Source organism: Cebus imitator, unplaced genomic scaffold (genome assembly GCF_001604975.1).
Source record: "Cebus imitator isolate Cc_AM_T3 unplaced genomic scaffold, Cebus_imitator-1.0 Scaffold79, whole genome shotgun sequence".
Taxonomy (NCBI): Eukaryota; Metazoa; Chordata; class Mammalia; order Primates; family Cebidae; genus Cebus; species Cebus imitator.
Window position 1 is genome coordinate 2,053,264 of NW_016107394.1, and position 27,869 is coordinate 2,081,132.

The window sequence follows — 27,869 nt, forward strand, 5'->3', positions numbered from 1 at the left end:
TTGAGATAGAATTTTACTCTGTCACCCAGGTTGGAGTGCAATGATGCCATCATGGCTTACTGCAGCCTTGACCTCCTGGGCTTAAACAATCCTCCCAGCTCATCCTCCCCAATGGCTGGGACTATAGGCTTGCACCACCATGCCCAGCTAATTTTTGTATTTTTGTGTGAAGATGGGATCTCCCTATGTTTCTCAGGCTGGTCTTGATCTCCTGGTCTCAAGCAATCCATCAGCCTTGGGCTCCCAAAGTGCTGGGATTATAGGCGTGAGCCACCAAGCCTGGCCCCCTAACATTTTTATATCAGCTAATGAAAGAGTTTTAAGTTTAGACCCTACAAGGCATAAAGAAATAACTTTAAAGTTGTGTTATTAGATGTACAGTGATATGATTTGGCTCTGTGTCCCCAAATCTCATCTTGTAGCTCCCATAATGCCCAGGTGTTGTGAGAGGGAACTGGAGGGAGATAATTGAATCATGTGGGTGGGTCTTTCCTGTGCTGTTCTCATGATAATGAATAGGTCTCATGAGATCTGATGGTTTAAAAAATGGGATTTCTCTGCATAAGCCCTCTCTTTGCTTCCATCCACGTAAGATGTGACTTGATCCTCCTTGCCTTCCGCCATGATTGTGAGGCCTCCCCAGCCATGTTAAACTGTAAGTCCAATAAACCTCATTCTTTAGTAAATTGCCCAGTCTCATGTATGTCTTTATCAGCAGCATGAAAACAGACTAATACAGTAAATTTGTACTGGGAATGGGGTATTGCTGAAAAGATACCTGAAAAGATACCATGGAAGCGACTTTGGAACTGGGAAACAGGCAGAGATTGGAATAGTTTGGAGGGCTCAGATGAAGACAGGAAAATGGGAAAGTTTGGAACTTCCTAGAGACTTGTTGAATGGCTTTAACCAAAAGCCTGATAGTGATATGGATAATAAGATTCAGGCTGACGTGGTCTCAGATGAAGTTGAGGAACTTCTTGGGAACTAGAGCAAATGTAACCCTTGCTATGTTTTAGAAAAGAGACTGGTAGCATTTTGCCCTTGCCCTAGAGATTTGCAGAACTTTGAACTTGAGAGAGATGACTTAGGGTAACTGGTGGAAGAAATTTCTTTTTTTTTAATTATTATTTTGAGACAGAGTCTCACTGTCACCCAGGCCAGAGTACAGTAGCGTCACCTTGGTTCACTGCAACCTCTGCCTCCTGGGTTCAAGTGTTTCTCATGTCTCTGCCTCCCAAGTAGCTGGGATTACAGGCATGTGCCACCATGCCCGGCTAATTTTTGCATTTTAGAAGAGATGCGGTTTCACCACGTTGGCTAGGCTGGTCTCAAACTCCTGACCTCAGATGATCCACCTGACTCAACCTCCCTGTGTTGGGATTACAGATATAAGCCACCATGCTTGGCAGCAGAAGAAATTTCTAAACAGCAAAGCATTTAAGAGGTGACTTGGTTGCACTTTAGGTTTTGGGGAAAAGTTAAAAAAAAAAAAAAAAAAAGAAGTGACTTGGATGCTGTTAAAGGCATTCAGTTTTGTAAGGTGAGCAGACACTAAAGGTTCAGAAATAAAGGTTCAGAAAATTTGCAGCCTGACAATGCCATGGAAAAGAAAAGCCTATTTTCTGAGTAGAAATTCAAGCCAGCTGCAGAAATGTGCATAAGTAATGCACATTAACTGCCAACACAATGGGGAAAATGTCTCCAGGGCATTGTCAGAGGTCTTCATGGCAGCCCCTCCCATCACAGGCCCAGAGGCCTAGGAGAAAATGTTTTCATGGGCCAGGCCCAGGGTCCCCATGCTGTGTGCGACCTAGGGACTTGGTGCCCTGTGTCCCAGCTGCTCCAGCCATGGCTGAAAGGGGGCAATGTAGAGCTCAGGCTGTGGCTTCAGAGGGCGAAAGCTCCAATCTTTGGCAGCTTCCATGTGGTGTTGAGCCTGCCTCTGCCTAGGTAAGTTCCCAAGATGGAGGAGGGGTGAGGGGTGAGGTGCGATTGCCCCAACCCCCTCACCTCCCACAGCACCTGCTCCAGGACCATGAACAATAGCTGATGGCTCCATGGCCTTTGCTGGCTCCAGTTCAGCTTCCCTGGGCATCTAAACGTCAGCTGCCCTGGGGTAGGAGGACGGGCTGAGCAAACAGAAGTGTGAGGCTGTCTAGAGTCCCACCCTTGAATCAGCAGACCACGACCTGTGGTTCCACCTTGTGCAAATTTGAGAGGAACTGCATAAAACACTGGAGAAATCCAAGAGAGGAAGTCCACCAGGGCGCCAGCTTCCTCCATGATCACAGAGCAAGCTGGTGTCAGAGCCTGGACCTAGAGCTCTGTTGGGTGGGAAACAGGTGGGTACTGCCTCCAAGCCGGGGAAGGGCTCCCTCTCACCTCTATATACCCCTCCTTTCTTGGCTCAGCTGCCTTGTGGGGGATGCAGGGTGGGGAGGGCAGAGATCTGGGCCTGGGAGGGGGACAGTACACAATCTTGTGGCTGCTGCCCTTCCCTCAGGCCTTGTCCACCTCTGACTGTGGGTCTGTGGGAGGAACAGATGGGCATGGCCTGGCAGGTGACCCAACTGCTGCTTCTGGCTTTGGTGACCGCTGCGGGGAGCGCCCAGCCCAGGAGTATGTGGGCCAGGATGGGCCTGCTGAATGTCTACATGGACGCCATGCACCACAAGGCACAGCCCGGCCCCGAGGACAACCTGTATGGCCAGGTGAGGATAAAGTCGGCTCTGCGGTGGGGGAGAGGGCTGCCTCTGATAGACAAACGTTAGTGGGGTGGAGAAGCCAGCTGTGGGAGGTGATGAAGGCAGGAGGATGGCTGCTGTGATCCTGGAGGGTCTCCCCACCAGAGGCCACCAAACCTACAATAATAAAGAGACCACATACCTAACAGCCATTATGAGCCTATGACTCATATGCTTTCACTCATGCCAAGTTAGCGAATAAGCCCAAAAGGCAGGGTGGGTGTGTGGTGGTCTCCACTTATGCAAATGAGGAAATAGGCCCACAGAGGGTGCAGGTGCAAGTGGGAACTGAGGAGAGGGATTGTCCATACTTTCCCAGGCTTAATTACGTGTCAGTCCACAGAGCTCAATGGCACAGTAGAAGAGGAGCTGGGCCCCTCATGGTCATGGTGCAGCCAACACGTACAAACAGGCCAGCTTCCCACCCCCATTAGGTACTGAAGAGACAGTGACCAATCAGATATGCTGGGGAGACTTCCCAGTGAAGAGGCCATTGGCCTTGGCCTGGGAAGATAAGTAACAGTTTCCCAGGAGGAAAAAGCAGGAAAGGACAGCCTGGCGGAGGACAGCAAGCACTCAGGTCAGAGGGTGACGGCATGAGCAATGGCGGGTCCAGTGTGGCCACAGCCAAGGGTGCTGATGCCCAAAAAAAAAGGAAGGGAAGGCCAGGGTCCCCATTCCACAGGTAAGGCCACTGAGGCAGCTCGGGGAGGGCGAGCTTGAATTTGAACTCCAGGCTCAGGAGAGTGCCTGCATTTCATTCCTCTGGTCTCCTGCTTTGCTCCCCACAAGTGTTCACATTCCCAGAGGGCTGGGGATGTGGCCAGGGGAGCCTGTGGCATGGACAGGATCTGAGGGCTAAAGTGAAGAGAGGACAGCCCAGAAGCCTGGTGACATCTGAGTCATTCCCAACATTCTATTCTATTTGCTTATTTTAAATTTGGGGTAAAATTTTAAAAACCGAAAAAACATAAATTTTGCATTTTAGCTGTCTTTATACGGTTCAGTGGCATTAAGTATGCTCCTGTGGTTGTGCAGCCATCACCACCATCCATCTCCTGACTTCCGACTTCTTTTTTTTTTTTTTTGCAACAGAGTCTTGCTTTGTTGCCAGGTTGGAGTGCAGTGGTGTGACCTCGTCTCACTGCAACCTCTGCCTACCGGTTCATGCAATTCCCCTTCCTCAGCCTCTGGAGTAGCCAGGACTACAGGCATGCACCACCACACCTGGCTAATTCCTTTTTTGTAATTTAGTAGAGAGAGGGTTTCACCATGTAGGCCAGGATAGTTTCCATCTCCTGATCTGTCGTGATCTGCCTGCCTTGGCCTCCCAAAGTGCTGGTATTACAGACATAAGCCACCGTGCCTGGCTCTCCTGACCTCTTTCATCCTCCAAAACTGAAATTGAAACTCTGTGCCCACCACTTCATTTGCTTTTCAGAACCTTCTAGAGTACCTCCTGTTTGCCAGGAAATGGTGCAGATGTAGACCTTTAAGAGACACAGATGATTATAATTCTCAGGGCCATGAGCTATATGAGAGTGATGATATTTGTAGAGCCCCTACTATAGCCAGGGAGTTCTTTTCATTATATTCACTAACTCTTTCAGAGGCACAAACTCCTGACCCTGACAGCCAAGACCCATGTCTGCCAAACCCCAAGACCCATGATATGCAAGGGATCTTGCAGGGAGACCAAGAGTTGGGGCATGTAAGAAAACGCAAGTGTGAAGTCGGGCAGGCGGGGAAGCATGTTGTGTGTCAGCCGGCACCAGGTGTGGGCTAGGGTGTGGGAGACGGGTAGATCTGGCTCCACTCCCATGGATTTCCTTACTGTTTCTCCTGGGTGCTCAGACCTGTCACACCTCTGCCATCATTTGACCCTAGGTGCGAGGGTTCAGCCCAGAAATTTTAAGCAATTGACTCATAATTTCTCAGGTTCTATGAGTCCTGGCCTAGAGTGATTTCCAAAAAGAAACTTCCACCATTTCCGCTTGTCTTGCCTGCACTGAATTTACCTTTCTAGGATGGCCTTTCTCACATTTAGTCAAGTCTGGGTTCAGAACCATGTACGGGCTACAGCTCCTCTGTTCCCTTACTCTCAGGATCTACCTGGAGTCTCCTCACCTGGACCTCCAGACCCTGGGAAAGCCAGACCAGCCGCTGACCTCAACCCTCCATCACAACCCTGGCCAGGTTCCTCTACTCCCTGTCCTGAGTTAAACCTTAACCCCACTGTATACCACAGGTGTAGCTTTCTGAAACTCTGTAAAAATGAGGGTAAGCATTCATACTGGGTAGTTAAGAGGATAAAGTGCAAAACCCTCAGGGACTTTGCACCTATGGTTTTCTATGCCTACAGTGTTCTTTGTCTCCCTACAGTGTTCTTTCACAGCCCATCCACCCACTAAATCCATACTCTCCATGAGGCTAGAGATGGTACTTGTTTTGTTCACGGCGGTGTTCCTAAGACCTAGCACAGTGCCTGATGTATAATAAGCACTCAGTTAACATTGGCTAAATGCAAAATGAATAATATAAGTAATCCGATAACATGAAATAACTTTTTAAACCATTAAGAGCTGTACAAACAATAATTACTCTCCTAGACAGGGGCTCCCCTCTATGACACTCCGTTAAAAGCCAGTATTGGCCAGTTGTGATGGAATATAATTGTAATCTTAGTACTTTGGGAAGCTGAGATGAGAGGATTGCTTGAGCACAGGAGTTTGAGACTAGCCTGGACAACATTGTGAGACCCTATCTCTACAAAAAGATCTTAAAAATAGCCAGGTGTGGTGGCATGGGCCTGAATCCCGGCTACTTGGAAGGCTGAGGTGGGAGGATTGTTTAGCCCAGGAGGTTGAGGCTACAGCAAGCTAAGATCACACCATAGCACTCCAGCCTGTGCAACAAAGCAAGACCTATCTCAAATAAATAAATAAATACGGGCGAAACACACCAATATTGTAATTGCCTCTGTCCCCAGATGGGGGCTCCTCAAGGGCCCTCCCCAGCAAGTGTTCCTCTGGATGACCTACCTGGGGCAGAGGATCCAGAATATGGAGGAGATGGCTGTGGTGGGGAGGGACTCAGTCCTGTGTCTTCCCCACCCAGTGCCGTCCCTGGAGGAAGAATGCCTGCTGCACGGCCAACACCAGCTAGGAGCTGCACAAGGACACCTCCCGCCTGTACAAGTTTAACTGGGAGCACTGTGGCAGGATGGAGCCCGCCTGGAAGCGCCACTTCATCCAGGACACCTGTCTCTATGAGTGCTCACCCAACCTGGGGCCTGATCCGGCAGGTATGAGTGCCGTTCCCACAAACATGACCCTCATGGCCAGGCGCAGCGGCTCACGCTGGCAATCCCAGCACTTTGGGAGGCCAAGGCAGACGGATCACATGGCTAAACCCTGTCTCTACTAAAATACAAAAATTGGCTGGGCTTGGCAGCAGATGCCTGTAATACCAGTTACTCAGGAGGCTGAGGCAGGAGAATTGTTTGAACCTGGGAGGCAGAGGTTGTAATGAGCTGAGATTGTGCCACTGCACTCCACCCTGAGCGACAGAGTGAGACTCTGTCAAAACAACAACAACAACAAAAACCAAACAAATAAAAAAACCATGACCCTCAGCAGAGGGCAGAGCCTGCCAGCCACTTGCAGGGAGGGTTTGGTCCAGGGTGGTCTGAGGGTGGTGGAGGCCCTCCCCCCTCCCACAGCTCTGGTCCCCTTCAAGCCTGCAGCTGCTGAGATACATGGCTGACAGGAGCCTTCCCTCTCCTCCCCACGCAGGTCAACCAGAGCTGGCGCAAAGAACGCATCCTGAACGTGCCCCTGTGCAAAGAGGACTCGAGCGCTGGTGGGAGGACTGTCGCACCTCCTACACCTGCAAGAACAACTGGCACAAAGGCTGGAATTGGACCCCAGGTGAGGGCTGGGAGGAGACCAGATGAGGAGTGAGAGTGGGGCTTTGGGGTTGGGAGGGGTGCGGTCTGGCCCAGAAGCTAAGGGTCTCATGGTCTCCTCCCTCAGGGATTAATGAGTGTCCGGCCAGGGCCCTCTGCCGCACCTTTGAGTCCTGCTTCCCCACTGCAGCCGCCCTTTGTGAGGGCCTCTGGAGTCACTCCTACAAGGTCAGCGATTACAGCCAAGGGAGCGGCCGCTGCATCAAGATGTGGTTTGACTCGGCCCACTGCAACCCCCACAAGAAGGTGGCGAGATTCTATGCTGCGGCCATGAAGGCTGGGGCCCTGTCCTGTGGGATTTTGGGACCGTGAACATTGGTTCCTGATCCAAGAAGGGTCCCCTGGGGTTCCTCCGACAACTCATTCTAATAGACAGATCCACGTGTGTCTTGTGTCTTGTAATTTGGGGACGAGTGGGTTGGAGGGACACAATCTTTTCCACTGATAGGCCCCAAATCGGACTGGAACTAGCCTGACGTTCACTGGGAAGTAGGGTGTAGAGGTTGAGCTAGAATACAGGTATGTATCCTTTAGTCTGGGTCTCCTGAGAGCCTCCCCCTCACACCAAGCTTATCACCCCCACACTACACAGAGACAAAGGCAAAAGTGGAGGGAAAATGGACAGAAACTGATGAATTATTGAGCTTCAGGTGAGAAAGACAGGTTCGTTCCCTTTCCCTCATTAGATGTGGGCTAGGTAGAGACATTGGTGGGAGAGGAGGGTCTCAGTGTGGAATACCTGCCTTGTTTCTGTTTATTTATTTGAGACCCGGGTCTTGCTATGTTGCCCAGGCTGGTCTTGAACTCCTGGGCTCAAGCAGTCTTTGTTTCTTGGCCTCCCAATGTGCTGGGATTATTGGGGTGAGTCACTATGCGTGACCTACTTTTCAATAAATGGTAAGGCTGCAATTAACAGCCTTGTACGGACTGGGCTTGGTGGTTCACATCTGTAATCCCAGCACTTTGGGAAGCAGAGGCAGGTGGATTACCTGAGGTCAGGAGTTTGAGACCAGCCTGACCAACGTGGTGAAACCCTGTCTCTACTAAAAACACAAAATTAGCCGGGTGTGGTGTCAAGCGCGCCTGTAGCCTCAGCTACTTGGGAGGCTGAGGCGGGAGAATTTCTTGAACCCAGGAGGTGGAGGTTGCAGTGAGTGGAGTTTATGCCATTGCACTCCAACCTGGGCGACAGAGTGAGACTCTGTCTCAAAACAAAACAAAAACAAAAAACAATCTTGTACCTAATAGAATGTTATACTTGAATTCCAGGAGGATTATTAGGTCAAGAGTACACTTAATTTTGAGAGTTACAACTTTATGGGGGTTGTATCAATGTCCCCCCCCCCACAACTAGCAAAGTATGAGAGTGCCTGTCTCTCCGCTGGGTGCGATGGCTCATACCTGTGACCCAGCAGTTTGGGAGGCTAAGGCAGGAGAATCTCTTGAGCCCAGGAGTTCAAGGTCAGCCTGGGCAACATGGTGAAACCCTATCTCTACAAAAAACTAAAAATCTCAGCTGGGCATGGTGGTGTGTGTCTGTAGTCCCAACTAGTAGGGAGGCTGAGGTGAAAGAATCGCTTGAGCCCTGGGAGGCTGAGGCTACAGTGAGTCGTGATTGTGCCACTGCACTCCAGCCTGGGCAACAGAGCAAGACCTACTCTCAAAAANCCCCTGGGGTTCCTCCGACAACTCATTCTAATAGACAGATCCACGTGTGTCTTGTGTCTTGTAATTTGGGGACGAGTGGGTTGGAGGGACACAATGCTTCATCTTTTCCACTGATAAGCCCCAAATCAGACTGGAACTAGCCTGACGTTCACTGGGAAGTAGGGTGTAGAGGTTGAGCTAGAATACAGTATCTGACCCCTTAGTCTGGGTCTCTTATTGCTGCGCTGGCTTTCCCCTCACACCAAGCTCATCCCACCCACAGTACATACAGGCAAAGACACAGATGGAGGGAAGGTGGGCAGAGGTAGCCAGTGAGTTATTGGGCTTCAAGTAGGGAAGTTTCTTTCAAGCTGAGAGTTTCTTTATCATTCCCTCACTAGATATGGGCTGGTTGGAGATATTGGTGGGGAGGAGGGTCTCAATGATGAACTAATTCATTCATTCATTTCAGACAGGAGTCTTGCTATGTTACCAAGGCTGGTCTTGAACTCCTGGCCCAGGCGATCCTCCCTCCTTGGCCTCTCAGAGTGCTGGGATTATAGGCATGAGTCATTGTGCCTGACGTACTTTTAAAAAAAAATGACAACTAATGTTGCAATTAACAATCTTTTACTAAGTGGAATGTTGTACTTAAATTCCAGAAGGATTATTGGGTCAAGAGTACATTTAATTTTGAGAGTTACAACTTTATGGGGGTTGTAGCAATGTGCCCCCCCCACACCAGCAAAGTATGAGAGTGCCCGTCTCTCCGCTGGGTGCGATGGCTCATACCTGTGATCCCAGCAGTTTGGGAGACTGAGGCAGGAGAATCTCTTGAAACCAGGAGTTCAAGGTCAGCCTGGGCAATATGGTGAAACCCTATCTCTACAAAAAACTAAAAAAAAATAGCTTAGCATGGTGGTATGTGTCTGTAGTCCCAACTAGTAGGGAGGCTGAGGCGAGAGAATCGCTTGAGCCCTGGGAGGCTGAGGCTACAGTGAGCCGTGATTGTGCCACTGCACTCCAGCTTGGGCAACAGAGCAAGACCTACTCTCAAAAAAAAAAAAAAAAAAAAGAAAAAAAAAAAAAAAAAAAAAAAAGAGAAAAAAAAAACAAAAAAAAAAAAAAAAAAAAAAAAAGAGGATGAGAGAGAGAAAGTGCCTGTTACTTCACAACTCACAACCTTGTCAATACGATATGCCATCAAACTTTGGTTTTCTGTTCATCTTACAGGTGGAGAAAAGGGCATCTCAGTGCAGTTTTCATCTGTCATTGTTCCTGAGGTCTGTCCATGGTGACCTATTGAGATCTTAAATTACTGTGTAATAATGCATTCTATGTGCACATCACACTGAATTCAGTCTCCTACTGATGGGCATTGGAAAGAATAGGTTTCTTTTATGATCCTGACATTGCTGACAGCCACAGGCCAGTTATTTGGTAGAATACCCCTCCATTTGGGTTAATCTGTTTCCTCATGATTCACTCCGAGGATATTCATGCATTTTGGGCATGAATATCCTACGTGGTTATCTCACGCATCATAACGGGAGCCACGTGGTGTGGGGTTTGCTCATTACTGGTGACGTTAACTTCGATTTTTTGGTTGAGATCATGTCTGCCAGGTTTCTCCACTTTCCCCTTTGTAAGTAATAAATATGTTGTAGGGAGAGACTGGGAACTATAGATATTCTATTCATCAGCACACTTCCACCTGCATGTTCTACTGTCTGATGGACATTTTTTTAAAAAAAGTAAAAACCAGGCCAAGTTCACACCTGTGATCCCAGCACTTTGGTAGGCTGAGGCGGGTGGATCATGAGATCAAGAGATCCAGACCATCCTGGCCAACATAGTGAAACCCCATCTCTACTAAAAATACAAAAATTAGCCAGGCATGGTGGCGCATGCCTGTAGTCCCAGCTACTCAGAGGTCTGAGGCAGGAGAATTGCTTGAACCCAGGAGGCAGAGGTTGCAGTGAGCCGAGATCACGCCACTGCATTCCAGCCTGGTGACAGAGCAAGACCCCATCCCCAAAAAAATAAAAAGTAAAAACAAAACTTAAACACGTCTTATTATATTACACCTCTTTCACCAACCGTTTAATACTTTGCAGGGGTATCTACTATAAAAAACAAACTTCTTTAAAATAGCACAGAAGGCCACGCCCCTCCTCTGAGCCCTCAAGCCAAATGATCCTCGCGCCAGCCTATAAATGAGCCCCAGTCACACTTCTCATGTTGGGGGTCTTTGCTCCAGAACTCCTTCTTTGCATGCCTGAAATGTTCATTAATCCTCTGCAGGCCCACCCTTGAGGCCATTTAGATGGTAACCTACACGTCCCCGTAAAATGACTTCTGACCGCTCAGCCTAACAAAGCCACCCAGCTGATTTCTCATCACACCATTCTGTGCCCTTGTGCGGATTTTGGTCTACTGGGTTTGTTGTACGCCTTTCCTCTAACAAAACATGCTCTCCCGACAGCAGGGTTGTGTCTATGTCATTTTATGCTCCAACCCCAGGGCCTGGGTTAGTGCCTGGCACTGAGAAGGTGCTCAGTAAGTTAAGGAATCACTGTATCCATTCTGTCAATCAACTAATGCTTTCTGAGCATCCAGTCCACTGGCCCATGCTGGTCTCAGCCAACAGGAAGGGAATTGAGTTCTTTGCAAGGTCTGGTGGGGACAGACAGTTCTGAGAACCAGTAACTCTTAGAACAATGAGATGAGGCTTTCACAGAGGGAAGCACAGAGTGTGGTGTTGTTCTGCTGAAGCCCACAGAGGTCAGGGAAGGCTTCCAAAGGAGTAACGTTTGCCAAGCACAGAACAGCACCAGGAATGGGGCTCCAGGAAGAGGTCTCAGTAAGTGTAAAAGCTTAGAGGTAATAGAATTGCGAGAATTCCAGGGTGGCTGAGATAGAAGTTATGTGGGGAGTAGGCAGCCAATAAGGCCAAAGAAGAAACACTGGATCTGTATTTCTTAGGACAGTGCCCTGTGGGCCCCTCACAGAGCTTCTCTCCTGCAACGGCTAGGTGAAAGAAGTCAGGCTTAGAATCAAACTGAGATCTGTAGTTTCTGCAGCTGGGAAGATGAGTAATGTGAGATTGCATGTGATCGGCTGGCACTCAGGGAAGAGCGCAGGTTTCTCTCCTCTCTAACTCCGAAGCCCCTCTCCTGTTCCTGAAGCCCAGAGTCTCCACCTCTGTAAGTCAAACACCTTGCTGTTATCTGTGCCTGGTCCTAGGGCAGCCTTTAGGTTGGGGTTGGAAGGAATGCCAATGGTTAACCTTGTGGCTAATTTTTATATTTTTAGTAGAGACAGAATTTCAGCATGTTGGCCAGGCTGGTCTCGAACTCCTGATCTCTGGTAATCTACTCACCTCAGCCTCCTGAAGTGCTGGGAGTACAGGCAGGAGCCATTGTGCCTGGTTTCAATAGCATTTTAATGTCTCCACCCCAAAGGGAATATGGGACATATGTAACACATATGTTTGCTTAGAACACATGCAAGCAACTCTCATGAATATTTATAGCGCCTCCTAAAACCTGTTAAATATATATGTTTAGCCAACTCTTTTAGCATAAAACCCCTGTTCTACCCTCACTGCACTTCCCAACCTGCAGGTTACAACCCATCATAAGAAATAAAGCTCTCCTAGGCGGGGCACAGTGGCTCACAACTGTAATCCCAGCACTTTAAGAGGCTGAGGCAGGCAGATGGCTTGAGGTCAAGAATTTGAGGCCAGCCTAGCCAATGTGGTGAAACCCCATCTCTACTAATAATACAAAAATTAGGCAGGGCACGGTTGCTCATGCCTATAATCCCAGCATTTTGGGAGGCTGAGGTGGACAGATCACCTGAGGTCGGGAGTTTGAGACCAGCCTGACCAACATGGAGAAACCCTATCTCTATTAAAAATACAAAAAATTAGCCAGGCGTGGTGGTGCATGCCTGTAATCCCAGCTACTCCGGAGGCTGAGGCAGGAGAATCACTTGAACCTGGGAGGCAGAGGTTACAGTGAGATCGTGCCATTGTACTCCAGCCTGGGTGACAGAGTAAAACTGTGTCTCAAAAGAAAAGAAAAGAAGGAAAAAAGAAAAGAAATAAAGGTCTCTTTTCCAAATGTAAAGATCTTGTGATTTTAAGCTGACATAATTAATGACAAGAGTAGGATCTATGGAGTGGCCAGGTTCCCCCAGCGTGGGTGAATGCACTGCTGCCTGATGGAGCCACTGGTAGCTCAGTTATCTCCCTGACAACTTTGGGAGGAAGGTAGGTAAGCTCTCCCCGATAAGATCACCTGCTTTTACACTGAGATTTCAGAGACTTCATTTTTTTCTCTGATCTCCTCCATCCAGACCCTGCAAGGGCTATCTTTGCTGGCCCCAGCTTTCTAGTGGGAGAAGTTGGGGGCAGTTCAGCCTGACTCATCATCAGGCCCATCAAGTTTGGTGAGGATGCTTGCCCTCTAGTGGCACTTGCAGGGATGTATTTATGTAAATGCTGTTATGGGGAACTTAGGTTCTAAGGGGACAGACAGTCCCTGACCAGCTGCCATCAGGAATTTACATGTTTCTGAATTATGAGGAAAACGTTTTGTGAATATTTGGGATCTTAGAAAAAGCTAACCCGGAACAATTTAAAGCTTTATAGGCCAAAATGGAGAACTGTTGACAGACATTTGACATGCTTAAATTACTTTATTTGCATGTACAATGAGAACAGAGAGGGTTCTAGACATCTAAGAAGCAATGGGAGGCCTTTTTTTTTTGAAACAGGGTCTCTGTCACTGGGACTAGAGTGTAGTAGTACAATCATGGCTCACTGCAGCCTCCACCTCCTGGGCTCAAGCCATCCTCCCACTTCTGCCTCCCAAGTAGCTGGGACTATAAGCATGCACCACCACACCCCACTAATTAATTTTTAATATTTTTGTAGAGATAGGGTTCTACCATATTGCCCAGGCTCATCTCAAATTCCTGGACTCAAGGAATCCTCCCATGGGAGACCATTTTTAAGTGGTATTATGAGAGCTCTAAACAGTTAGGAGTCTCTGATAACCTCCTTAATTAAATGAGACTAATTCAAAACTGAAGGAGTTTAATTCAAAACTTGACTAGTCTCAACTGATCTCAACTTCTGTGAGTGATGGAAGAAGGTATCACCTTCTCTAGCCGAGGGAAATGGATAGAGCGTTGTCTAAATGTTTGAGTGGTGTCCGAAGCAGAAAGGGAGCTATTGTTTTTCGGGGACCGCTGTGCCTGCTGTTAGGAAATGCCATTTGACTTGCAAACTGGTTATGGTAGTTGCTGATGAAGAAGATGAGGAGCCATGATGTCAATCCTTTTTTACACAGTCTTTCTTCCTGCCCATAGCCACACTTCAATCACCATGGGCAATGACTGAGATAAATTTTGCATCGTAGGCCGGGTGTAGTGGCTCATGCCTGTAATCCAAGCACTTTGGAGGCCAAGGTGGGTGGATCACCTGAGGTCGGGAGTTCAAGACCAGGCTGACCAACATGGTGAAACCCGGTCTTTAAAAAAAAAAGTTTAAATTTTGCATCATAAAACAGGGATGTAGCAGTAATGGAAAAAGTATCATCACGCATAAAATTTGGAAAATGCAACATGAGACTTCTATGTCATGAGACCAGTGTATTCAAACCTATCTGCCACTATTAGTCGGATAGCTGGAGACCCTGCAAAAAGCCTTACAGCCCAACGAAGTCTCGAATTCCCTGGCTCAAGTAGTAATAAATACTTTAATTGCTTTGGATTGTCTTTTAGCCAAGCAAGGAAGAGTCTGTGTGGTGGTCCCTAAAATCTGTGGCACTTACATCAACATTTCAGGTGAAGTAGAAACTATATAGGGCTGGGCCCAGTGGCTCATGCCTGTAGTCTCAGGTTCTTAGGAGGCTGGGGCAGGAGGATCACTTGAGCCTAGGAGGCAGAGGTTGCAGTGATCAGAGATCATGCCATTGCACTTCAGCCTGGGAGACAGAGCAAGATTGTCTCAAAAAAAAAAAAAAAAAGAAAGAAAAAGAAAAAGAAAAAATAAAGCTGAGTGTGGTGGCACATGCCTGTAATCCCAGCTATCGGGGAGGCTGAGGCAAGAGAATTGCTTGAGCCTGGGAGGTGGAGGTTGCAGTGAGCTGTGATTGTGCCACTACACTCCAGCCTGGGCAACAGAGCAAGACTCCATCTCAAAAAAATAAAAAAAGAAAAGAAAAGAAAAAGAAAAAAGGAAAAAAAAATTCCAAACAAGCTAAATGGTCACAAGAAGTATGAACTACTGATCCTATCAATTACCTATTTAGTTGGCTTTCTACCAAACTGGGAAGTTCCTTTCAAGATGCCATTCAAGTCCCTGTTATCATCATATGTCTCCATCAACCTTTTCTTCTTAACATTTAAATTACTTATAATATGTATAACCAACTGCTTTAAGTCTGCTGCTAAAATCAGAATTATGCTGGCTCAATGCATAGAACTTACAGAGAAGTTAAATTGGTAGCCCTACCTTTTGGCCCTTATGTTGCTTGATAGATCTTAGGCGCTAATGAGTGCCTGCCTACCTGTATTCCTGTCTGGCCAAGATGTTTAATTGGCTATAAGTCTCTTGGCCACAAGGCTCCCACCAAGGGACTGGATAGACTTGGGGCAGGTAGCCTCACCATCCTGGCAATGACATGGTACAAATTTGGCCATTGATGCTGCCTGTGGCAGATCTCAGCTAAAAGGAGGAAATTTGGAATAAAAAGAAAATCTGCTGGACGTGAAGGCTCACCCCTGTAATCCCAGCACTTTGGGAGGCTGGGCGGGTGGATCACCTGAGGTCAGGAGTTTGAGATCAGCTTTGTTAACATGGTGAAACCCTGTCTCTACTAAATATACAAAAATTAGCCAGGTGTGGTGGTGTGTGCCTGTAGTCCCAACTACTCAGGAGGCTGAGGGAGGAGAATCGCTTGAACTTGGGAGGCGGAGGTTGCAGTGAGCCAAGATGGCGCCATTGCACTCCAGCCTGGGCAGCAGAGTGAGACTCCTTCTCAAAAAAAAAAAAAAAAAAAAAAAAAAAAAAAAAAAAAAAAAAAAAAAAAAAAAAAAAGAAAAGAAAAAGAAAATCCAAAGCCCCCTTAACTGACTGAATAAACGCCTCTTGGCCGAGGAGACCCCAAAAAAACTTCAAAATCTAAGTTTCCTGGCTATGATAAGGCAGGAGACGTGTCAAACCCCAGTACACCGTCTTCCTTTCTGTTACCAGGCTTTTTTTCTAAGAGTTAAGCAGAAACCAATCCTGGAGAACAGATGGAAGACTCCTCTGCTGATTTCAACTTCAACCACCTGATGCTGTGGCTAGATGTCCCTCTTTTATGCATGGGTTTTTGTTTTGTTTTGTTTTTTTTGAGACAGGGTCTGGCTCTGTCACCCAGGCTGGAGTGCAATGGCACAGTCTCGGCTCACTACAGCCTCTGCTTCCTGGGTTCAAGCGATCTTCCCACCTCAGTCTCCTGAGAACCTGGGACTACAGGCACACACCACCATGCCTAACTTATTTTTGTATTTTTTTGTAGAGACAGAGTTTTGCCGTATTCCTAGTTTTGCCATTTTGCCAGGCTGGTCGCAAACTCCTGGGCTCAAGAGATCTGCCTGCCTTGGCCTCCCAAAGTGCTGGGATTGTAGGCATGAGCCACTGAGCCCAGCCTCTTTTTGTGATTTTGATATGACAGCTGACCAGCTCACAAAACATTCCTTCCTGATCAATTCCTATCAACCATGGGCTGGTTCTGGCCAATTTACAGAGGCTGCACTCAAAGTGTCTTTGCGTCCTATGTTCCGCCTTTTTTACTTTATTTTATTTATTTATTTTTTATTGTAAATGTTTTGGCCATAATAATGTTCGCCTTTTGAGGTATACAGACTAAGTCTGCATTTTAACGTTAAGTCTTGGCTGTGCTTGCAATCCTAGCGCTTTGGGAGGCTAAGGTGGGAGAATTGCTTGAGCCTAGGAGTTTAAGCCCAGCCTGGGCAATACAGTGAGACCCTGTCTCTCTTTCTCTCTCTCTCTTTCTCTCTCTCCTTTTTTTTTTTTTTTTTTGAGACAGACCCACGCATTGTTGCCCAAGCTGGAGTGCAGTGGTGCAATCACGGCTCACTGAAACCTCTGCCTCCTGGGTTCAAGGGACTCTGCTGCCTCAGCCCCCACTGGTAGCTGGGATTACAGGCATGCACCACCATGCCCAGCAAATTTTTGTATTTTTAGTAGAGATGGAGTTTTGCCATGTTGGCCAGGATGGTTTCGAACTTCTGACAGCAGGTGATCTGCCCTCCTCTGCCTCCCAGAGTGCTGGGATTATAGGCATGAGCCATCATGCCCAGCCTTCTGTCTCTATTTTTAAATAAAAATATAAATAGGCTGGGTGCCGTGGTTTGTGCCTGTAACCCCAGCACTTTGGAAGGCCAAGGTGGGCAGATCACTTGAGACCGGGAGTTTGAAACAAGCCTGGACAACATAGTGAAACCCAGTCTCTACTACGAAATAATACAAAAAAAATAGGTTGGTGTGGTGGTGCACACCTGTAATCCTAGCTACTATGGAGGCTGAGGCAGAAGAATCACTTGAACCCACAAGGTGGAGTTTGCAGTGAGCTGAGCATGACACTGCACTCTAGCCTGGGTGATAGAGTGAGATTCTGTTTTTTAAAAAAACAAAAAAGTCGGCGTGGTGGCTTATACCTGTAATCCTAGCACTTTGGGAGGCTGAGGCAGGCAGATCACTTGAGGTCAGGAGCTTGAGACCAGGCTGGCCAACATGGTGAAACCCTATCTTTACTAGAAATACAAAAATTAGCTGGGTATAGTGTCATAGTGTCAGGTGCCTGTAATTCCAGCTACTCAGGAGGCTGAGGCAGGAGAATCTCTTCAACCAGGAGGTGGAGGTTGCAGATCACTGAGATCGTGCCACTGTACTCTAGCCTCAGCAACAGGGCAAGACTCTATCTCAAATAAATAAATAAAAATAAATAAATAAATATGAAAAAATAAAAAAATTAATGTTAAGTCTCAACTCCAAAGTGAACACAGGATGTTTGCTTAGTACACACGTGTGTGACTCCCTTTCATCAATATTCACAACTTCTCCTATAACCTATTAATATGTATGCTAGCCAACCCATTTTGCATAAAACTCCTGTCCCACCCTTCCTCCCTCAAATTGCCTGCTTTTGGTCTCAGCCAAAGGCTCCACTTACCAGCCTGGAGGTTGCAACCCAGCATAAGAAATCATATTGTTTTCAAATTATGTATCTGGTGATTTTAAGTTGATACTTCCTAGGTTGTCACAAGATTCAGGTGTGGCTCACTGTTGCAGGACACAAGCTGGGATCTCCTGGGAGTTGGTCTCTTTGCAGGCCCTAGAGGGCCTTCCTTCTTTTTTTAAAGACAGTTTCACTCCTGTTACCCAGGCTGGAGTGCAGTGGCTCGATCTTGGCTCACTGCAACCCCTGCCTCCCGGGTTCAAGAGATTCTCCTGCCTCAGCCTCCCGAGTAGCTGGAATTACAGGCGCCTGATGCTATGCTTTCCAGGTTCAAGCAATTCTCCTGCCTAGGCTTCCCAAGTAGCTGGGATTACATCCACCTGCCACCACACCCGGCTAATTTTTGTATTTTTACTAGAGATGGTGTTTTACCACGTTGGCCAGGCTGGTCTTGAACTCCTTGATCACTCAGGTGATCTGCCCGCCTCAGCCTCTCAAAGTGCTGGGATTACAGGCGTGGGCCACTGCGCCCAGCCAGGGCCTTCCTTCTTGGTTGATTTTCCTCCAGAGATCCCACTGTCTCCTCAGGCTCCCCTGCCTGCCTCCTCCTTGGGTCCAGACCTGCGGCATTGCCCAGATACTGGGCCCCCATCTTCCCTACACTTACTGCCACCCATAGGCTGATGGCTCCCACATCTGCATCCAACCTGGACTCCTCCCCTGAGCATTTCCCTCTACAACAACCTCCCTCTGGGCCAAGAGCAGACAGGCATCCCGACAAAACTGTTCTGTGTTGCATCCTGCCCAAACCTGCCCCTCCCTCTCCTTTTTCTCATCAGTGGTATCACCATGAGCTCAGAGAATTTAAAAAATGACTTCTGTCAGGGGGGGAGCAGGGCAAAAAACAAAACAAAACAAAAAATAAAACAAAAATGACTTCTGTCATGGTCTGGGTGGGGATGGGGGGAAGAGTAAATTAGCCCAGGATCATAGGTGCTGTAGAAAGGATACCTGAGTTGGGGGAGGGGGTCAGTGAGTTGGGGATGAAAGGAGAGCTTGGACCTTCAAACAACTGAGGGATCTGATCAAAAGATTCAGAATATCTGTGATTTTGTGGCTGGCAGTAAGTGACATCTGGGCTAATGAGGTTGTGGGAGTTGGTGGCTCTACAATTTATGGCCGTGGGAAATCCTTGTTTTCTATCGCTGACTGGGAGGTTGGAAGCCTGGGCTCTAGTGGTTGCCCTGAAATTGGCTCTGCCCTTTGGGAACCAGCCCAACCCCGTATGTGGGTGCCCTTAGTCCCGGTGGTGACGAGGGATTGAGACAGAGACACAAGAGTAGAATTTACAGCATGGGTCCAGGGGACCAATGCAAGCTCCGGAACCATATTGGCCCCAGATCTGGGCTCCAAACACTTTTATTATGTGCGCATTCTCACTGATCTTACCAGCGTGGAAAGGGAGGATAAAGGAGTAAGATAGCCGGGTGGAGAGCGCTTGAGATCCTTCTAAGACATGCTAATCTAGTGCTCTGAGTTTTCAACAGCACTGGAGATCCTTCTAAGACATACTAAACTAGTACACTTGAGTTTATCACCCATTGTTATCAGCGTGAGGCTGCATCAGAAGGACAGCTAGTGCTCGACTTACGACCAGGGTCGGGACCGCGGACCGGTCGTAACACGATTTGGTCGTAAGTTGAGTAGGCTATATGTACAGTTGAAATGGTGCACGCGGAGATGGTAGTGCTGCCGGAAGCTGGTCCGCATCGTCGTACACCCAGCTGGGAGACGTTTGCGCTGCCAGACGCGGAGCAGTCGTGGCTAGCGATTGTGGTCGTAAAGTCGAATGGTCGTAAGTTGCATAGGTGGTAAATCGATCAATACCTGATCGGATTAGGATAGCGGATTAGGAGCCACCCATCTGACCACACCCAAAGTATCAAGGGGCTTTTATCTCCCAAGGGTTGAGGACATAGGGCAATTAAAATCACTCCATATTCCAAGAACGTAGGCAGAGCCTGAGGTGTTCTGTGATCTCTGCCCTGCAAGGCCTTTCTTCTTGCCAGCTGCCATCTGCAAAGACCCTCCGGATCTTGTGAGCAGAGGTCACCTCCCTTCTCAGAGATCTTTGCATAAGCCCTCTTTACGAGGCCCTCATGCAGTCTCCATGTTGAGAAGGCATTTGTGGGACCAGAGTAGTATTCCCTGCTCTGCAGCCACCCTGAGGTGTTCCCCGGTGTCACTGAGCTCTCGGATGGTCTTTACCTTAGGCCTCCTGTTGCCGCTTGATTTCTAATTGACTGCACCAATAATATAGTTTAGTTCAGTGTATAAACTTCAGTGTACTCTGAGCCAAGCAAGTTTATAATTATTTGGCTGGAATTAACATAGGTCTCCCCCTGGCCATCTTGACCCACATGCCTTGATCCTCCAGATCTCATTTTCCTCATCTGTGTAATAGGACAGGAGTTGCAAACTGATGAGATTAGCTCAAAGGATCCCAGCAGCTCAGGCTGCAAGGTTTTTTTCAGACCTGAGCTTTTGGGAGAAAATGGGGTAGGTGGAGCTTAGGGGCTGGCCTGAGGCCTGCACTGTTAATTCACCCCCTCCCACTCCCTTATGGAGGCCTGGCTGGTGCTCACATGCAATAATTAACTGCTGAGTGGCCTTCGCCCAATCCCAGGCTCCACTCCTGGGCTCCATTCCCACTCCCTGCCCCACTGCCCGTCTCCTAGGCCACTAAACCACAGCTGTCCCCTGGAATAAGGCAAGGGGGAGTGGAGAGCAGAGCAGAAGCCTAAGCCAGACCCAGAGCCACCTCCTCTCCCAGGTATGACACTCCCCATATCCCTCCAGAGGCCACACACCCTATGGTACTCCCAGCATGTGTTAAGGATTTGCTGAACTGGAAGGGCCCTCTGTTTAACTAAAGCCCAGAGTGTCTTGAAGTGGAGACTGAGGCCCAGACCAGAGCGTGGCCTGCCCAAGGTTAAACGACAAGTTAGTGTCCATCCCCTTGAACTAGTACCTGGGCTCTAGCCCTGCAGTCCAGCACTGAGTTCTCCGCTTTCCTAGTCTGAGGCTCCAAGGTTGGGAGTGGAGGTCATGATAGTTGCGGGGGCGGTCATAACTGGACCAAGACCTGAAGGTGAGACAAGGAAGGTGGGAAGGGGGCTTGCAGAGTGACGCAGGTCACAAGGACAGGAAGAGAGCCTGGCTTCAAAAGCAGCCACAGCAAGAGAGACTACTGACTGAACAGGTAGCCTCCCCTGGGGCTGGGGAAAGTATTTTCCCAGCCCCCATCCCCAGCACTGTGTGTTGGTCGCCCCCATGAGACCCCAGCACTGTGAAGGTGCAGGGGGCAAAAGCAAAAGAACTGTGACCTGGACTTAGGTGGTCCCTGCTGTGTGACTTGGGACGGCCCTCAATCTGTACTCAACTGATTCTGCAAAGATTAAACTGGCTATCATTTGTTGATTTCCCCTTCCTATATTTAATCCTTGCAGAAGAAAGCTAAGCCTCAAAGTTTGCTTCTCTCCCTCAAGGCCAAGGAGAAGGTGGAGTGAGGGCTGGGGTCGGGACAGGCTGAGCGGGAACCCTTGTGTCCTAAACTGTTAGGTTTTGTTTCCCTGGGAACTGAACCCAAAGGATCACCTGGTGTTTCCTGACAGCACAGATTTCTCTGGCCTCCTGTCCAGATTAGTGAGTGAGTGGGTCCACAGAGGCATGATTGGGTCCTGGAATGAATGAATCAACCATGAGAGAATGAATGAACACTAGAATATCACTAGAGTAGCAGAATAATGGATTCTAGAGCAGGAAGGAGAAAGAGCTGCTGGGTGGGAATCCAACTCCAGGCTTCTCTGAACCCTGCTGTGCAAGGCCCAGCTCAGGCCCTGCCTAGAGCCCTAGAAAGTGTTTTACAGTGAAGTATTTTGGTGTCAAAATCTGACCTGAAAAGGAACGCCTGTCAAGAGGAGAGGAGGGGCAACATGGGGCCAAGGCAAGCTTGTGAGCGGGAAGGACCTGTCCACTTTAGGAACTGGTATGTGGAAAATGGGTTAGAAGGAGACAGATGGAGAGAAGTCACAGGAAATAAATTCTGAGCATTTTAGGAGAGCCCAGACAACAGTTCACCAGTGGAGAGAAGGAAACAGTCACCTCCCAAAATTCAGTGTCTGAGGTCAAAGGATTGAAGTTCTATGATGACCAGGGAGAAGCCAGCTCTGTGGTAGGGGCTCAGGAGCTCCCCAAGGCCCCAGGGCTGTCTAGCTGGCTGCCCCCTGCCAGCCTGTGCCCTGTGACACATCTCCCCTACCCCCCAGATCCCATGGTTTCCAGGAGGGGCTTACTAAATTAGCCCAAGTAATGAGGCTAGAAAGGGCTGGAACCAAGGCTTAAAAAGCAAAACAAAGCCAGGTGTGGCGGCTCATACCTGTAATTCCAGCACTTTGGGAGGCTGAGGTGGGCAGATCACCTCAGGTAGGGAGTTTGAGATCAGTCTGACCAATGGGAGAAACCTTGTCTCAACTAAAAATACAAAATTAGCCAGGCGAGGTGGCACATGCCTGTAGTCCCAGCTACTCAACAGGCTGAGGCAGGAGAATTGCTTGAACCCGGGAGGCAGAGGTTGCAATGAGCCAAGATTGTGCCATTGCACTCCAGCCTGGGTGACAAGAGTGAAACTCTGTCACACACACACACACACACCCCAAAACAAACTAACAAAAAAACCACACTGCAGCCCCCCCACTGAAACATTTTTGTCAACTTTTTTTTTTTTTTTTGAGAGAGTCTCGCTCTGTCACCCAGGCTGGAGTGCAGCAGTGCGATCTTGGCTCACTGTAACCTCCGCCTCCTGGGTTCAAGCGATTCTCCTGCCTCATCCTCCCTAGTAGCTGGGATTGCAGGCACACAATACCATGCCCAGCTAATTTCGTACTTTTAGTAGAGATGGGGTTTCACTTTGTTGACCAGGCTGGTCTCAAACTCCTGACATCAGGCGATCTACCCGCCTCGGCCTCCCAAAGTGCTCACGTTACACTGCACCCAGTCCATTTTTGTAAACTTTTACAACAAAGTGATTTGGTATCAAAATCTGACCTGAAAATTAATGTGAGGTTATGTATAGTTTTAATTTATCCCACCAATGTAACTGTTTCATCCCAGAATATGCACTAGATTATGGGGTATATGGAAATTATATTATCTTTGTATCACCTTTTATGAAATCATAAAAAATTTTAACTCTGAAACATTTGAATGGCATTGTGGACCTATGGCAAACTCCTGGCTATTTCTGCATTTTGCCCAAATCCATCCTTTAATTATATCACTTGAACTTCTCGACCACCTGGATAAGGGAGAGGCTCAAGCCAGGGAGGGGTGGTATCTAATCCCACCTCTCATTGGATCTGGGAAGACTGAGGGAAATTGGGGGCAGGGCTTCAGTCGAGGCCCCACCCTCCTGGAGCCCTGCCCACAAATTAAGGCCCCACCTCTGCATTCCTTGGTGCCATTTACCACAGCTCTTCCTTCAGGGACAGACATGGCTCAGCGGATAACAATACAGCTGCTGCTCCTTCTAGCTTGGGTGGCTGCAGTAGGGGGGGCCCGGACACCAACTGTGCGGGCCAGGACTGAACTTCTCAATGTCTGCATGGATGCCAAGCACCACAAGGAAAAGCCAGGCCCCGAGGACAAGCTGCATGAGCAGGTGGGCCAGGGGGTGATCTGGGGTGGTGAGGGACTGGCTCAGGAAGAGGAAATTAGGACATGGAACTATCAAACCCCATTCACTGATGAAGGCAGACAGACCCCCCAGAGGATCGCTTCCATTTCTATTAATACAGGAGACTATTTCACAGACACTGTGTGCCAAATGTCGGTACAATGCCAACAGCTCGCCTTCTTGGTTGTTGAGTTTCCGCATTACACAAAGAAGGAAGCAGGCCCAGAGGGGTGCCTGGAAATGGAGTTGGAGAGACCCATCCTGTGGTTGCTTGATTTAGGAGTTTAACCCAGGAATGACTCCTCCAAGGCTCTGAGAGAAGAAACTGCATACTGTACATAGTGACTTCTTCTCTGCTTGCCCTAAACAGCTCAAGAAAGGAGAGTCTCTCACAGTTTTTGTTGGTTGATTGGTTTGTTTTTTAGTAGAGACAGGGTTCCACCATCTTGGCCAGGCTGGTGTTGAACTCCTGATCTTTTGATCCACCCACCTCCCCTCCCAAAGTGCTGGGATTACAGGCATGAGCCACCACGCCCGGCTTGTTTGTGTTTTGAGATGGAGTCTCTCACTCTGTCCCCCAGGCTGGAGTGCAGCGGTTCTATCTGGCTGACTGCAACCTCTGCCTCCCAGGTTCAAGCGATTCTCACAGTAGCTGGGACTACAGGCGCCTGCCACCACGCATGGCTAATTTTTGTATTTTTAGTAGAGACGGGGTTTCACTGTGTTGGCCAGGCTGGTCTCAAACTCCTGACCTTGTGATCCCCTTGCCTTGGCCTCCCAAAGTGCTGGGATTACAAGCATGAGCCACCGCTCCTGGCCATCTCACAGTTATGAGGCTGGGTACAAAGAATTCTTTTTTTTTCTGAGAGAGGTCTCCATATGTTGCACAGGCTAGTCTTAAACTCCTGAACCCAAGTAATCCTCCCACCTCGGCCTCCCGAAGTGTAGGATTACAGAAATGAGCCATGTTCCTGCCTGAAGCATCTTGGTTCATGCATCTAGTAAAACTTTGGGCTGGGATGTCCTGAACATGATGATAAAACTAAAGAAAAAACAGAGAGAAAGTAATTTGTAGGCCAGGTAGCCTGTAATTCCAACACTGTGGGAAGCTGAGGTGGGGGGATCACTTGCGCTCAGGAGTTCAAGACCAGCCTAGGCAAGGTGGCAAAAACCCATCTCTACTAAAAATACAAAAAATTAGTCAGGTGTGGTGGCACGTGGCTGTAGTCCCAGCTACTCAGGAGGCTGAGGTGGGAAGATCAATTGAGCCCAGGAGGCAGATTGAGCCACTGCACTCCAGCCTGGGCAACAGAGTGAGACCCTGTCAGAAAGGAAGGAAGGAAGGAAGGGAAGGAAAGAAGGAAAGGAAAGGAAGGTAATTCGTGTATACATTTCATTTTTTTGTTTTTTGGTTTTTGGTTTTCTTTGAGAATGGAGTTCTTGTTGCCCAGGCTGGAGTGCAGTGGCACGATCTCACCTCCGCCTCCCGGCTTCAAGTGCTTCTCCTGCCTCAGCCTCCTGTGTAGGCACAAGCCACCACACCCAGCTAATTTTTTTTTTTTTAGTAGAGATGGTTTTCACCATGTTGGCCAGGCTGGTCTCGAACTCCTCACCATGTGATCTGCCCCCCTCAGCCTCCCAAAGTACTGGGATTACAGGTGTGAGCCCCTGTGCCCGGCCTTAAGTGCACATTTTATTTATTTATTTTTTTGAGATGGAGTTTTGCTTTGTCACACAGGCTGGATTGCAGTGGTGCAATCTCAGCTCGCTGCAACTTCTGCCTCCAGGGTTCAAGCAATTCCCCTGCTTCAGCCTCCAGAGTAGCTGCAATTACAGGCAGCCACCATCACACCCAGCTAATTTTTGTGTTTTTAGTAGAAATGGGGTTTTGCCATGTTGGTCTCAATTCTTGACCTCAAGTGATCTGCACGCCTCCACCTCCCAAAGTGCTGGGATTACAGATGTGAGCCACCGTACACGGCTCACGTTTTAATATTTAGCTTATCAGCCTTAAGAAATGAGATTCAGAAAGCTCGAAGATAGCCACATAGAAGCATAGATTCAAGTTGTCCCGAATTTCACAGCAGTCACAAGTTAGTTTTTAAGGAAAAAGAGTAGTTCCTGTTTATCGAGAATTTATAATAAAATAATGAGCAATTGATTGGCTATACATTGTTTTCTGTATCACAAATACCAGGAACAAATAATGGGTGAGGCAGCTAGTTAGAAACAAAACTGCATCCCCAGTAGCTCGGATTACAGGTGCATGCCACCACACCTGGCTGATTTTTTTTTTTTTTTTGACTTTCCGGCAAGAACCCAGAAAACCTGCTAGACAAATTCTAAAAGAGCTGTAACACTGATTTTTGTACTTTTAGTAGAGACAGGGTTTCACTATGTTGGTCAGGCTGGTCTCCAACTCCTGACCTGGTGATCCGCCCGCCACAGCCTCCCAAAGCACTGGGATTACAGGCGTGAGCCACTGCACACAGCCGTCTGGCTAATTTTTTTTTTTTTCTTTTCTCCCCTCGCTCGCCCTCCTTGGCTAATTTTTTATATTTTAGTAGAGACGGGGTTTCACCATGTGGCCCAGGTGGTCTCAAACCCTGAGCTCAGGCAATTTACCCGCCTCGGCCTCCCAAAGTGCTAGGATTACAGGCGTGAGCCACTGTGCCCGGCCAGGTTACAATTTAAATTGTTTTCGCCTTCAAATCTTTGCCACCTCAGTGAGGCCTAATCTGACCACACTATTACACTGCAATTCCCCAGCTGCCTTCCCTGCTTAATTTTTGTCTAAAGCAATAATCACGTGATGTGTTAATTTTTGTAACCCCAGTTTCTACAGAAGTACCTGGGTGAGAGTAAGTGGGGTCTCAAAGGTTGAATTAAGAAATTTTGGAATGACACAAACTCCAGACAGGAGCTCCCTTCTGGGTTCCCACAGTCTCTGATGGCCCTCTCCTCTAAAGAGGTCCCAACAGCAAGTATTTTCCTGGATGACTTCCAGTGGGCTGGGGAATCATGGACGAAGAGGGGAGATATTGCATATGGAATATTCTGGCTGTGCTGGCTGTGGGCTGAGTCATGTGTCTTTCCCCATCCAGTGTAGTCCCTGGAGGAAGAATGCCTGCTGTTCTACCAACACCAGCCAGGAAGCCCACAAGGATGTTTCATACCTGTATAACTTCGACTGGAACCACTGCGGAGAGATGGCACCTGCCTGCAGACGGCATTTCATCCAGGACACCTGCCTCTATGAGTGCTCCCCCAACTTGGGGCCCTGGATTCAGCAGGTACACATGGCTTCCTGCAGGTACAAGACCTAGCAGAGGAGCTGAGCTTTCCGGGCATCTCTGCAAGCTGCATCCTCAGCTCCAGTTCTATTCCGGGCTGGGTTGCTGGGATTCTTGTGCCTGAGCCTTTCTTTTCTACCAAAATCTCCCAGGTGGATCAGAGCTGGCGCAAAGAGCGGGTACTGGACGTGCCCCTGTGCAAAGAGGACTGTGAGCAATGGTGGAAAGATTGCAGTACCTCCTACACCTGCAAGAGCAACTGGCACAAGGGCTGGAATTGGACCTCAGGTGAAGGCTGGGGTGGGGCAGGAAGGGAGGGATTTGGAAGTGGAGGTGCGTGGGTATGGAAGAGGTATGTGACAATTTGGGGTTGTAGGGCTGGCAGACCCCAAGATAGTTCTGGGCGCAGTGGCTAAAGGTCTTCTCTCTTCTCTGCAGGGTCTAACAAGTGCCCGGTGGGAGCTGCCTGCCTATCTTTCCATTTCTACTTCCCCACACCCACTGATCTATGCAATGAAATCTGGAGTCACTCCTTCAAGGTCAGCAACTACAGGCGAGGAAGTGGCCGCTGCATCCAGATGTGGTTTGACCCGGCCCAGGGCAACCCCAACGAGGAAGTGGCGAGGTTCTATGCTGCAGCCATGAGTGGAGCTGGGCCCTGGGCGGCCTGTCCTGTCCTGCTCAGCCTGGGCCTGCTCTGGTTGCTCAGCTGACTTCTCTGTTTACCGTCTGATACCTGGACATCCTTGCCCTGTTTAGCCCCATAGCTCCCAACTGTTTGGTTTCTGCTCCATGGTTGGGCCTCTGACAGCTACTTTGAATAAACCAGACACCCCACATGCCTTGAGGATTATTTGGGTATGAACGACAATGCGACTGTTTTGTCTCCCAATTCCCATTGATTGAAGCCGGTGAGACTGGGCCAAATCCCAGCTCTGACACTTGCTATGTACTAGTCTGATACTTAACTCTTCTTCTAACTTAGGAGACATTTGTAGCTCTCAGCTTTATTTTTCACTGTAGCTCCAATCTAGAGCCAAGCCCAGGCGTTTTTTGTTTGTTTGCTTTGAGACAGGGTATCACTCAGGTGACTGGCCCTGGGTAGTCTTGCAAACAAGGCCAACTGATGCATTACGTTCTCTACAGGACCAGTAATACCAAACAAATATGATTTGTTTACAGATATATTTGAATTAGTGGAATTTAAGATAACTACCATCT

At 48.4% G+C, this 27,869-nt stretch overlaps 2 protein-coding genes and 1 non-coding gene across 4 annotated transcripts in view; 2 read left to right on the forward strand and 1 right to left on the reverse strand.

Moving 5' to 3' along the window:
- Positions 1 to 2,523: 2,523 nt before the first annotated feature.
- Positions 2,524 to 27,869, forward strand: part of FOLR2 (folate receptor beta) — a 45,099-nt gene continuing 19,753 nt past the window's right edge. The window contains exon 1 of the mRNA XM_017532920.2: positions 2,524 to 2,714. Within this exon, the coding sequence (XP_017388409.1) occupies positions 2,547 to 2,714 (168 nt within the window). The 5' untranslated portion in view covers positions 2,524 to 2,546. The remainder of the gene's footprint in view (positions 2,715 to 27,869) is intronic.
- On the forward strand, positions 20,250 to 27,501 carry FOLR1 (folate receptor alpha). Of its 2 annotated transcripts, none has more exons than XM_037740091.1 (5): positions 20,250 to 20,454; positions 23,165 to 23,340; positions 26,460 to 26,648; positions 26,801 to 26,936; positions 27,087 to 27,501. In XM_037740091.1, the coding sequence occupies exons 2-5, from the start codon at positions 23,173 to 23,175 to the stop codon at positions 27,359 to 27,361; spliced, it is 768 nt and encodes a 255-aa protein (XP_037596019.1). In that variant the 5' UTR covers positions 20,250 to 20,454; positions 23,165 to 23,172; the 3' UTR covers positions 27,362 to 27,501. The 2 variants fall into 2 exon arrangements, with proteins under 2 accessions (XP_037596019.1, XP_037596020.1); XM_037740092.1 differs by having other exon boundaries at positions 20,346 to 20,454; positions 23,153 to 23,340.
- LOC119471958 lies at positions 25,655 to 25,717 on the reverse strand. Its single transcript, XR_005201059.1, has one exon. It is a non-coding gene; the product is annotated as a U7 small nuclear RNA (small nuclear RNA).